General features: G+C 40.0%; 1 protein-coding gene and 2 long non-coding RNA genes across 3 annotated transcripts; 1 reads left to right on the forward strand and 2 right to left on the reverse strand.

Moving 5' to 3' along the window:
* The first annotated feature begins 2,655 nt into the window (after positions 1-2,655).
* LOC139577282 (uncharacterized) lies at positions 2,656-10,006 on the forward strand. The gene is made up of 3 exons (XR_011675246.1): positions 2,656-4,005; positions 4,139-4,425; positions 9,913-10,006. It is a non-coding gene; the product is annotated as an uncharacterized lncRNA (long non-coding RNA).
* LOC139575252 (golgin subfamily A member 6-like protein 22) lies at positions 5,510-7,131 on the reverse strand. The gene has a single exon (XM_071400220.1). The coding sequence runs from the start codon at positions 7,079-7,081 to the stop codon at positions 5,525-5,527; it is 1,557 nt and encodes a 518-aa protein (XP_071256321.1). The 5' UTR covers positions 7,082-7,131; the 3' UTR covers positions 5,510-5,524.
* LOC139577283 (uncharacterized) lies at positions 9,173-10,902 on the reverse strand. Its single transcript, XR_011675247.1, has 3 exons — positions 10,705-10,902; positions 9,894-10,015; positions 9,173-9,603 (listed from the first exon to the last, which is right to left on the reverse strand). It is a non-coding gene; the product is annotated as an uncharacterized lncRNA (long non-coding RNA).
* Positions 10,903-13,385: the final 2,483 nt, after the last annotated feature.

Raw genomic sequence — 13,385 nt, forward strand, 5'->3', positions numbered from 1 at the left:
GTTGTGGTGATGATAGATATGGTAGGTATGGTGATGATAGGTGTGGTAGTTGTGGTAGGTAGGTTTGGTAGATGTGGTACGTAGAAGTGGTAGTTGTGACAGGTAGGTGTGGTAGTTGTGGTAGGTAGGTGTGGTAGTTGTGATAGGTAGGTTTGGTAGATGTGGTACGTAGGTGTGGTAGTTGCGGTAGGTGTGGTGATTAGGCTTGGGCGGTATCCAGATTTTCATATTGTCATACCGTCCTTCTCTCATACCGGGATTTACAGTATTACCGGCATAGCACATGATGGGGTACTAAAAACACAAGAAAAGCTTATTGGCATCTATTACCAGAATGCTAACAAATTAGCACAAACTGATAGCACATACACAAAGACACTTTTAGCTAAATGCTAACAACTGAAAGGACAGGTCATAATAATGTCTGGAATGAAGTCAATTGAGTGGTCTCAATCACATGGAAACCCCATCTTTGATGTGGTTGATACCACTCCATTGACTCCATTCCAACCATTATTATGAGTCACCGCCTCCTCAGCAGCTTCCACTGTTGCAAAGAAAGGCAAATCCAGCTCATAAAGTTATGTAAGGGATAATCAACGAGGGACTATGCGTTATATGAACTGACCTTCCATGGACTTGCATTATTTTCCAGAGAACCCATAAAGCCTTGAGTTGATTATCCCTTTAATACCATGGCTATAATTTAACACATTTGCCGGTAGAAATGTGTTCATTTGCCGGTAGAAATGTGTTCAACATCCACTGAAGTAGCTTGCTTAGTTTGCTACAGTAGTTGCCTTGGTAACCAAACAGACATACTTGCTAGTTTAGATAACCAAACCATCAGTCCTAGCTTGCTATTATGAAAACCTAATTCAACAATACCAATACTGTTTTCAATTTGACTTAATTTGTAATGTCCAAAAGTCAAAACGTATTTACCGTGGATTGGAGGGAAGAGGTCTGTGAACCAATATCAGTTTGTTGTATTCATAAAAGTAATATGGGGTGGAAGCTACTGAAGTTTTAGGGAAGCATTTTTCAGGTAAAGTCAATTCAAATTCATTAAAAAAATATAAACAAAAAAAACTTTAAAAAGTAATTGACGTTTATTAGTGGGATGAGGTTCCTGAACCAATGACAGTTGTTTGTAATCAATAAAGTAATATGGGGTGGAAGGTATTGACGTTTTAAGGAAGTCTCTTTAATGTAAAGTCAATTTAAGTTGGTAGAATATCACCAAAGTCAAAAAATACAAAAGTAATTGCTATTGATTGGAGGGATGAGGTCCCTGAACCAATCACAGTTAGTTTTACTGATGAATGTCACATGGGGTGGAATCTATTGACATTTTAAAGTATTATTCAAATAATTAACGTTTGTAAAAAAGTATCCAATGTCAACAAATACAACACAAATCACTGTTGATTGGAGGCATGACGTCCTTGAACCAATAACAGTTGGTTGTATTCATGAAAGTCATATGGGGTGGAAGATATTGATGTTTTAATTAAGATGAGAAAATACAAGGGGACACTACTTCACTGCAAAATCTATGAGGAGAGCTTGAAAATTCAAGCCCCTTGGGTGCTGCCATAGAGTTAGATTAGAAGTGCCCATCCAATAATGCTCAAGGTCATTGGCCACAGATAAAATGACATCAAATCAGGTTATATTTACCGTAGCTTTGATTGGACTGATCATGTCAACATCATATTTTCTAAATCTTAGCTACCAAGCTAGCAGTCATCATCATGAATCCAGTCAACAATCTACTGGCAAATCCTTTCCAATCCTTGTCATACGAAGAGAAATTATGAAGAGAAATTATAGATAAAATGTATCGGTGCGCATCAACCATTGGGTATAAACATTACACAACAAGTTGGAAATCGCAAATTCAACGATGGGTGGTTTGGAAGGAATCAGTGGCTAACTACAAGCTTAGCAAAGCATCACTAGCCTGCTACTCAGCATGACTTCTGCCGCATTCAAAACAACTGGAAACTCGGAACTGGGAAATCTTAGACTTCAGTGAGTTCAAGACAACTGGGAACTCCGACTGTGAAAACAAGTTTTGAACGGTCATCCAACTCGGAATTCCAAGTCGGGAACTCGGGCCTCTTTCTTGTGCTCTGACCTGAAGATCACTGACGTCATGATTCAACCTTGTTTATTCAGAGTTCCCAGTTGTCTTGAAAGCACCATAAATCCAGAGAATGCCAGACTTTGATGACAAATTTTGATGTATTTTATGCTGCTCTATAAAGGATGTAACATGCCAGGGAGATATGTATACTGTAGCTAAGAAAGTAATACTAAGTGTATGTTGTGTAGTAAGCTGTTAGTAGCCCATGTGTCTCACCCTAATAATTTTGTGCCTTTCCCCTCTCATAACTTAGCCTACTGCTCTGACTTGGTGGTGCACATGTAGACTATATATATTGACTACGTCCATCCTAGCTCTCTCATTAATGTCTTAATCAAAATGAGGATTGCCTGTTATCCACTCGTTGTCCCCTCAAGTGTCAGTAGAAACCACATTTGTTGAAGCAAGTCAGCCATATCAGCTATGTTTTTTAAAAAGGATTCACTCCTTGGTGATGAAAAGAAAGCTCTGCTGTTGGGACAGCTTTATGTCGACCCTAACAGTTTGTGGGCACCGTTTGTCAAAGTTATAGTACAATTAATGTATTGTTTAGTGTTGTGTTGTGTAGTGGCTTTGCTGGCATTCATCTAAAACATTTTGGGGGAGTTTTCCCCACCAAGATGTACATGCTGCAATCACCACTGGGTGAATTATAACACATCAACCCTGTTACCTATAGATAGACAGTCTAGAAATGTTGAAACAATTTACATTTGTTTGGTAAGCTTGCATTCCATTCCCCCTGTCACATGGGGATCTATGGTTGATTCTAAATGAAATAGTCAACTCTGTTACAGTCAACCCTGTCACTTTATTTGGCACTTAATAGGCACTTGCTATAGTATGTATTTTTTACTTTTGAGATGGGAAAACATGTGTTTTATTAAGTTGAACATGTGCTCTTTATGACAGAATGTTAGAATTAGGTGAAATAAAAGTTACACTCCCCAAAAGGTACTCAACTGGTGGAATGACCCAAGTACTGAACTGGAGGTGGGAGAGCTAACGATGCGTCTACTGTTGCTCTCTCCTCAGATTCTTAGAGAAGCTATTTCAATCTGATATTTCTCCTATGGTCTAAAATAGATGTGTATAGAGGACTCCTCTCTAATATAACATGTCACACATTGTAGCAAACTGATGGAATGTTAGGTGTCTCATTGAAAGTCTAACATCTACCATGACTACTGGATGTTTCAATTCTAATAAATAACAAAACAATCCACACCGTAACAACAATATTGCTTTTTTAATAAATGCTTTTATTAAAACGTAAAACTTTAATAACAAAAATGACATCGTCAAACATCACTGGCCTGACTTGAGCAGCTCTGCCTGGGGATGGAGCCAGCAACTTAGCTGCTACCGGTCCGGTCCAGGCTACCTGCAGACCTCCTCCCAGACCTCCTTTTCAGCACCTCCCCTTAACAGGTGAGGTGGTGGAAATGATCAGAGTTGCGTTCAACTTGAATAAAGATGAGAAACTCTGGTTTGTGGAGCCACTGGTCTGAGGGGAGGACTTCTGTTTAAACCATGTCCATTTGGGGATATTTTCTAGGACTGTAGAGGTGGTGAGCAGAGATGAATTTAATTAGGATAAAGATGAGAACCTCTGCTCTGGGGAGGAGGGTCACTGACCTTCAATGGTTTGTTGCCTGATAAAGAGGATACTTGCTGGCTTGAGGAGACGATAATGTTTTGTGGAGGAAATGTGGCTTGATGACTTAAAGAGGAGGAGGAATTATTGGGCGACACTTTTAATGACCAATGTAACCTCAGTGGAACTGTGGCTTCTTCGAGTTCCAGCTCTAGGCAGACAGCACGTCAGGAATGCTGTAAGACATCAGAGACAGGTAAGTATCTATATATTTACATGTGTGTTGCATGTACACTAAACCCTCACATTTGGATAAAACATATATATTAACAGTGTAAAACATGAATAGATGTTTAAACATTCTTTACCCCATCTTAATTCTCTTCCAGATGCTTGGCCTTTTCTTGTTCTTGGAGGTTGGCTCTGATGTTTCAGCCTCTTCTGGAGCTTCTAGCTGCTGGCTGTCTGGCACCCCCTGTTGGTTCTCTGGCCACTCCTGCTGGTTCTCTGAACTCCCCTCCTGGTTCTCTGCCCATGCCTGTTGCCTCCTTGGCCTTTCCTGGTGGCCATCTCCAGATCCAGTGGGCTGTGTTGTCTCCAGATAATCGTGGCTGTGTTGGGTGGTTAGACACCGGGTGTTGATTTGAGCATCAGCCTCCAGATTCATCTGCTCCAGGTACTTTTCCTTCATCCTCTCCCTCTCCTCCATCAGTTTCTGATGAGTTTGTTTTTTAAGCAGGGACTGATCTCTCCACTGCTTATTGAAATCCTCCATCTTCTTCCTTCTCTCCTCAGCCTTCAAAAGCTCCTTCCTCTTCTCCCTCTCTCTCTCTGCCCGGGTCATGGTTAGCATTATGGGTCCAGGGATGACTGGGAGGGGAGAAGAAGTAGAGTTCACATTCAACTTAGTGGATCTGGTATCAACTTAAATGTAATGGACAGGGAATTAGGAATAGAAAACCCAGTTGGATCTCAATGATTCTTTACTCTTCTCATTTGAGCAAGGCATGGAATTTGTCCATAAAGTGAAATAATTCCCATCCCGAATTGACCTGACCCTAAGTTTAACATGAGTCCCAAATGGCACCTATTCTTTGTATAGTGCCAGGGCCGGCCCTAGGCATATGCGATTGCTTAGGGTCCCATGGCAACTAGGGGTGCCCCGACCCCCCCCCAAAAAACGTTTTGGGTCGAATTACCCAGGGGCCTTGACCTACAGTGAGCCCCCATTGATTTTGTTAGTCACTTCCATTCAGATATTATCTTAACATGCCATAAGTCATGGCAAAATGTGTAGAATTGAAGGAAATAGATTCAAAAGGGCCAACATTTTCTTTCAATCACATGGCAAAATGTGTAGAATTGAAGGAAATTAGGTTTAAAACTGCTAATTCTTCTCTCCACCCTGTGGGAAAATGTGTAGAATTTAAGGAAATTAGGTTTAAATCTGCTAATTCTTCTCTCCACCCCATGGGAAAATGTGTAGAATTGAAGGAAATTAGGTTTAAATCTGCTAATTCTTCTCTCCACCCCATGGGAAAATGTGTAGAATTGCAGCAAACTGGTTTAAAAACTGCAACATGTTCTCTACGCCTCATTGCAAAGTGTAGATTTGGAGGAAATGTAGTCAAAAACCTGAACAAAACGTTTCTTAGGGCCCCAAAAGGCTATGATGCACTACTTTAGACCAGGATCATTGAGATCCAGTTGGGTTTTCCATTCTAAATTCCCTGTGTACATTACATTTAAGTTGATAATAGATCAGCTTGACCATTTTAGACAGTAGTTTTATATTGAAACAATGATGCAACATGATGACTGGTGTGTAACTGATGTGTGTAGAGGAGACTAAAGAGGATGATGTCATAAGCAGAGGGAAAACAGGTCTTACCTTTGTTGACGATCTTACAGCCCTCCTCAGCTTCTCTCTGATAGGTTCTCTCGATCTTCTGGAGGTTCCTCTTCTCCCACTTCTTATTTACCCAGCCCACAGCTCTCCTTCGGATACTTTTATCAGGTGGGAGAATGTCCTCCTTGTCTTCTTCCTTTTCCTCCTCCTCTAAGTCACCCCTCTTGTGCTTTTCAAGGATCTCCCTTCTTTCCTCTTCCACCATCTCCTCTCTTCTGTTTGCCTCTATTATCTCTCTCTCTCTGATTAAAGCTAAATGGCCTTCAATGGCTCTCTTTCTCTCCTCCTCTCTCTCTTCCTCTCTCTGTCTCTCCTCCTCTCTTAGTCTGAACATTTCTTTCTGTCTAGCAATTTCAATCTCTTGTTTTTTATCCTGCTCCTCTTGTCGTCTTGCCCTCTCCTGTTTTCTTTCCATCTCCAGCCGTCTTTCCTCCTTCTCCCTCCTGATTTGTTGTCCTCTTTCTATGTGTTCTCGTTCCCCCTTCAACACTTCTAACCTTCTCTCTTTACGCCTATTGAAGACTTCCCGTGCTTTTGCTTTAACATTAACTACTACATGTTTCTTCATGCTTACTTCCTTTCCTCTCTCTTCTCTTTCCCTGTACTCTTCCTCTGCTTCCTTAATCACTTCATGCTTGTCTTCCATCTCTCTCTCCTGTTCTATCTCCAGTTCATTCTGTCCCTCAATTTCCCCCAAAATATTTTTCTGCCCCTCCTTTCTTCTTCCTGCTTCCTCCCTCTCTCTCATAATCATCTTTTCTTTCTCCATCTCTTTCTGTTGATGATCTTTTAATTCCATCTCTCTCTGATTCTCATTGTCTTTCTCCCTTTCTTTCTCCTTCTCCATTTGTTTCTGTCTCTCCTCTTGTTGTTGTCCTCTGTGTATCTCTTCTATCTCTCTCTGTCTCTTGTTCTCCTTCTCTCTTCCCTCCTTCTCCATGTCAATTTGCTTCTGTTTCAATATATCTTCTTCTTCTTGATATCTCTCAAACGTTATTTTTCTCTCCTCTTGTTGTTGTCGTCTCTCTTTCTCTCCCATCTCTCTCTGTCTCTCTTCTTCTCTTTCTTCCTCTTCCATCTCTATTTGCTTCTGTTTACATATTTCTTCTTCATTCTCTCTTTCAATCTCTCTCTGTCTCTCCTGTTCGCTTTCCATATTTTTTTGTCTCTTCTCCATTCTCTTCCTTTTGATCTCTCTCTGTCTCTCTTTCTCCCTCTCTCGTTCTTCCTCTTCCATCTCTATTTGCTTCTGTTTACATCTTTCTTCTTCATGCTCTCTTTCAATCTCTCTCTGTCTCTCTTCTTCTCTTTCTTCCTCTTCCATCTCTATTTGCTTCTGTTTACATATTTCTTCTTCATGCTCTCTTTCAATCTCTCTCTGTCTCTCTTCTTCTCTTTCCATATTTTTCTGTCTCTTCTCCATTCTCTTTCTTTTGATCTCTCTCTGTCTCTCTTTCTCCCTCTCTCGTTCTTCCTCTTCCATCTCTATTTGCTTCTGTTGACATATTTTTTCTTCATACTCTCTTTCAATCTCTCTCTGTCTCTCTTTCTCCCTCTCTCGTTCTTCTTCTTCCATCTCTATGTGCTTTTGTTTACATCTTTCTTCTTCATTCTCTCTTTCAATCTCTCGCTGTCTCTCTTCTTCTCTTTCCATATTTTTCTGTCTCTTCTCCATTCTCTTCCTTTTGATCTCTCTCTGTCTCTCTTCTTCTCTTTCTTCCTCTTCCATCTCTATTTGCTTCTGTTTACATCTTTCTTCTTCATGCTCTCTTTCAATCTCTCGCTGTCTCTCTTCTTCTCTTTCCATATTTTTCTGTCTCTTCTCCATTCTCTTCCTTTTGATCTGTCTCTGTCTCTCTTTCTCCCTCTCTCTTTCTTCCTCTTCCATCTCTATGTGCTTCTGTTTGCGTCTCTCCTCTTCTTCTTCTCTCTCCATCTCCTTCTTCTTCTCATCTTCTTGTTGTCTCTGTTTTGGTATTTTCTCCATTCTCTTTCTTTCTACCTCTTTCTGTTTGTTGTTCTCACCCTCCATCTTCTCCTCCATGTCCATTTGGTTCTGTTTCCATTTATATTTGTCTGTTTCCATATTTTCACATTCTTTCAGCTGTTCCTTGATTTTCTTGAAGACTTCCTCCAAATCAGACTTCTTATTGTCATTGATGAGGGCTGTCTCCATCTCCGTCTCTCTCTCCACTCTATTTTTCGTCTCCTCTTCACTTCGTCTCCAATCATATTCTCTGTCTCTGTCTCTATCAAATGTTCTCTCTGGTTCAGTCTCGTCTTTCAATCTAATCTCTTCTTTCATTCTCGCAACCTCTCTGTCTAACACTAGTACATTTTGGTTAACCTGTTTCACTCTCTCATTCTGTCTTCTATACACTTCTTTCGCTCTTTCAAATTTGATTTTGTATTGAGTCTCTTTTGTTGTCATATCTTCTTTCAGTCTCTCAACCTCTCTCTCTAACTCTTTCACCTTTTCGTTAACCAGTTTGACTTTCTCATTCTCTGCAATACGCATGTCTCTTTCTCTTTCAAATATGACTTCCTTTTCAGTCTCTTTCAATCTCTCAATCTCTTGTTCTAACACTTTTATCGTTTCTTCTGCCTGTTTCACTTTCTTCTTCATTTCTTGTCTTTCCAATTCTGCTTTTCTCTCCCTTTCCATCTCTCTTTCCCTCTCTCTTTCTGTCTCAATAGGTTTGTTGTTCCAGGCCAGTCTTGGTCGCTGATCCTCCATGACTTTCTGCCATAGCCTCAATCTCTCTATCTCTTGCTTAAAATTAAAAGGTTAAATTAGTGATAATCTATGACCAAGACATACTTTCAAAGCATTTGCAGAGAATGATACATAGAAATACAACTTAGACCTAGGTAATTGAATCAAACACTGAACAACATCAATAGCAGGGTCATTTTGATCAATTCATCTGGACAATTCATTGTCAATTAATGTATTGACATGGTTTGAAAAAATTATGAGACATTTTATGGAATCAATTATGTCCAAAATGTGTACAAATACAAACACACAACTAGCTTGCCCATTCAGTTAGGGGTTTGAGAAATTCCCGTTGCAATTTAATGTTGCCTCTGATGTTTGTGCTTGTAGAAATTACTCCTACAAATGATGTTTCACTAATGCAATTATTTACAACCTGCACAGATACAGTTATCAACAACAACAACAGTAATGACGTTAATAAGGAAGTGGATATTCAACCGGCAGAAGAAAGGCGTAGGGGTTGAGATAAATGAAGGTTAGGTTTAGGACCTAGGGTTGGGTTATGGTAAAGGTTAGGTATAGTTTCAGTGAGGTTAAGGTAAGGGTTAACGTTTAGGAAAGGCATAAAAATTAACATTGGGTTAGCATATAGCTGTCTGCCGCCATTCATTTTCAGCCGGGTGAATATACACTGCCTTTTAATAATAACAATGACATGTCTTACGTGGGCCAGTTGTAGGTCCACCATCAGGAGCTCCAGCAGTTGTTTTAGTCTGTTGATCTCCTGCATTTTTCTCTGGTTCTCCTCCCATTCTGTGGCTCTCTCTGCCTCCCTCTGTCTCTCTGCCTCCCTCTGTCTCTCTGCTTCTCTCTGTCTCTCTGCCTCCCTGTGGCTCTCTGCCTCCCTCAGTCTCAGGATCTCAGCCTTCCACTCTTTCATAATACCCCTTTCTACTCTTCTTCTCCTCCTTTCATCGTTCAAAAGGGCTCTGAGATGGTCTGTCTCAGACTGTAGTTGTTCAATCATCTCGTCCTTCTCCGTTCCACCATTCCTCTTCTTATTTTCCTCCTCCCAGAGGCACACTTGAAGTCTGTCCATCTCCTTCTTCTGATTTCGGATGGTTCGATCCTTCCCCCTCAACTCAAGCATGTGGGCTTCCTTCTCTGTACAGGTCTTCTTCTCTTCCCTCAGGAACTGAACCTCCATCTCTGCCTGCTTGTATCTGGGAGCAAAGGAATGTCAACACATTATTTAGGAAGTGAACTCAGACAATTTACTACAATATTACAATAATAATTAAACTTCTGATCAATTAAACTGCCTTTAATCACACAACTCACTCAACTGTGACTTATGTGAATGTGATGAGTTGACTGTCCATGATGGCCAGAGGTGGGTAATGTGTAGCTCTGGTCCAGGGCGTTAAGTACAGCTTGTAGACACTGAGCCTTCCTTCAGCAAGCAGCACATAATGCCCTGGACCAGAGCTAGGTTATGTGATGAATGACTTACAGACTGTTCCACATGATAGGAGGGGGTAAGAAGACAGTCCCAGTAGGAGACGGAGATCGTCCAGAAGAAGAAGAGGTGTCCATCTCCTCAGAGACTGCAGGAAAGGTCTACAAGTTTTATTTCTGGAAAATAAAGAGATGCCTTCGTTCAGCAACAATGTGTGTTTCTATGTTTCTGTCACAAGATGGCGCCATTGTACACAACATTTACTCACCAGGTCAGTGAATTCAGAAACAGCCTTCAGACTACAGTACTCAAGCTCTAGCCTACAACCCATCATGCATCCGCACGACTAATATAATAATACCTCATCACAACTTCATAATCACAGTACACCTGGATTGTGTTCACAAAGTGTTTCAAGGTAGGAGTGCTGATCTAGGATCAGGTCCCCTCCTGTCAATCAAAACGTATTCAGTTTGATTTAAAAGACAAAACGGATTATTGATCAGCACTCCTTCTATGAGACTTTGTGAATATGAGCCTATGTGAAGGAACCTTTCTGGCATATGCTGGCTAGACAGTACACAGACAAACAGATAGTCTGACAGACAGACAGACAGATAAATCAGCAAGACAAACAGACAGAACGAGTAAATACAGATGGAGTGATTGATAGCAACAGAAAAAAACGAATCCATAATTAATAATTGTATTTTATAAGGCTAGCTAGATAATGTCATAAATAAAAAATATTTCAAATACATTAACGTTCACTTTCACATGTGTTATCTTACCATGACAAGATTATAGGTTAAGTAGGCTAGCGGATTGTTAATGTATTGTAAACTTTTGTAAATATTTGACTCACCTCAAATCACACTTGTCAAAGCGCAGTTTTAGTGTGGAACCGAATAACATCTTCGGCATTAACTTTCTCTGTTCTGGAACTGTATTGTTGCGTCATTTGGAACGCTTGAGCGTCATAATCCGTTCACCGCACCTGCTTGATTGACAGCTAGGGGTTCTCCTGCGCATCAGTGTCCAAAAGTCGATATGGTTTAGCTACTCATAATTGATCAAGACATTTATAACTATTTTCACTTGACTTTTATTTCGTGTATTTTTGCCTAAGGTTATTTGGTAGTCTATGTTGTGTGATTTGTCTTTGTATGGGCCTAAAGTTCAATGAAATACAAACAGCAACCATAGCCTACAAACATTTCCCACACAAATACAAATGTGGGTGTTGAGTGAGAACACAAAATAATAACAGAACAGCCATAACTGTACAAACAAACATACAATCACAACTCTGGTGCACCTGTCCAGGTCGAACTGTTCAGTATGTCACCATCACCAACTGCTGGACTACACCTGTTCCCCGGGGTACAAGAATCCAGTTGATCCGTTTTCAATTGACCACCGTTACCTCAAGAACCGCCTATTCCAATGAATTATAACCTCTTATTAGTTTGTCCGGCTGCAACAGAGTCTCACAATCAATTCGTGCATATATGTACATAATGCATTTCAGCAAATTTCGTGCGTGCGTTTTTGTGTGGCTTAATTCGTGAGAAAAGACACAAATTTAACCAGTAGGCTACATACAAGCTTTTGCAACAACCATATAGACGCGATAATTTATATTTTATTTTTGTTCTTCTTAATGGCTAATTCAACGTTATGAATATACAGAAATGTTGTCTTTGTTTAACCATGTTTTAAAAAGTGTCGTTGTATGCCTATATGTACTGTTTTAGACTTGCTGAACAGAATTTTTGAGAAAAGACGCACATTTACGTGCTACTTAATTCGTGGGAAATATTGTTTTATTAATGCCAATGCTGTTTTCTGTGCTTGATTTCGCTTAATACTTTGGATACTGGTGCACTTGTTATCAGAAGGCCTTTTTGTCATGTAGGCAACAGTACACGATTTTCTTCATAACCCATTTCATATTTCGTGGAGCCTAAATTACACAATTTTCTTCATAATACACGTATTACATGTTAAACAGGTTAATGTAAAATAATGAATTATGTTAGCTTACACTTATGGCACTTCCAAGGCCTTTCCATGATGATTATTACGGTCATGTCACTCATGTTATATACTTAGGCTACTGTAACGCGTTCAACCAGTTAGCAAGTCAGACATGTCAGTTTCCTCGTACCGACTAGCACTTGAATGCAATATTATGCTGGCTTCATATTCCCATGGGAAAATGGGAAGTTGTAACTCCGACATGATTGCCTTCAAGTGCTTTTGAAGTCTGAACAATTCTTAAACCAATAAGATTGGCCACATAATTTTCTCATTTCCCACTTGTAATTCCTATTTGGAGGGTCATTCAAGTGAAACTTCCCAGTCGGAACTAGGAATTCCCGAGAACTCCGATAGTACCTGAACGAGGCATTAGTATGTGTAATAGCAGCCTACATACATAGCCTACATCTGTCTTCAGATTTATTTTATGGGTGAGTTTTCCATTGAAAGAAATGTATTTAATCTTCCACTCCACTCTTCCGATACATGTATTTGCTGCAGACAAGATGATATTCAACAGGTAGGCATTTTGAAACGGTTCAGAGATTACTCCAAGTAATGGCACTCTTTGGGATCTTAGCCAGGGAACATTTAAATACATTACCAATGGCAAATACTGTTTTCTATGCTTGATTCCACTTAATATTTTTGGGTGTTGCGCTCATTACAGTCAAACATATGTTGGCCGATCAAAACGCTTGCGGGTGAGGTTGCTTTCTCTCCCCAAGTAGTACGAGAAAATAACGGGAAACTGACCCAAGATCAGTACTGTACATATGCAACTTCAACCCAACGTAATGCGGAGCATGTTCCGTCAACACAATCGGCTGCAGGGGAGGTTACTTTCTGTGTTGTTCAATTTATATAAGAATATCAAAATAAATTAATCTAAGAAACGCTTTTCCAGGCAGTTTGAATGTATATTCTTATGTGCAGAATCTGTGTAATTTGACCTACAACACAAATGCGCATCATGACTTCAACAAAGAAGGCAACTTGGAACGTACCCGATCCTCCCAAGCGATCATTCTCTTTCCCGGTAAGCGAGGTATGCAAATAAACCATGTGGTTGTAATCGCTAGTATGTAATGTTATGGAGATTGATTTATTGCTTTTTACGACATTTCTCAAACCACTATGCATTTTCACTGATCTGTCAAGGTTTTCAATCAAAATCTTCGCCATAGGCCTGCTCAACAGTTTCAGCTAGCTAGCTAGCTGTAGCTTTCTTCTAATTTCTTGTGTTTTCAAAAACAAACCAAGTTGTAGTTTTAAAATGCAAACCAACTGCGGGAGATTTTTCTAAAATGGTATCTTAAAATAAGTAACCAAATCCCACTGTCCCAGGTATTGTTTCATCTGTCAACTAACGACACTCATTGCACTGTGCACCTGAGGCTATGGCAGGTAGCCTACATCTAGGTTACAATAGTAGTCAACAGTTAGTATGAAACATTACGTTACAGTGTGGCATGTTAAAGCCTCAGGCTTAGTTTTATTACT

This window comes from Salvelinus alpinus, chromosome 5 (genome assembly GCF_045679555.1).
Source record: "Salvelinus alpinus chromosome 5, SLU_Salpinus.1, whole genome shotgun sequence".
Taxonomy (NCBI): domain Eukaryota; kingdom Metazoa; phylum Chordata; class Actinopteri; order Salmoniformes; family Salmonidae; genus Salvelinus; species Salvelinus alpinus.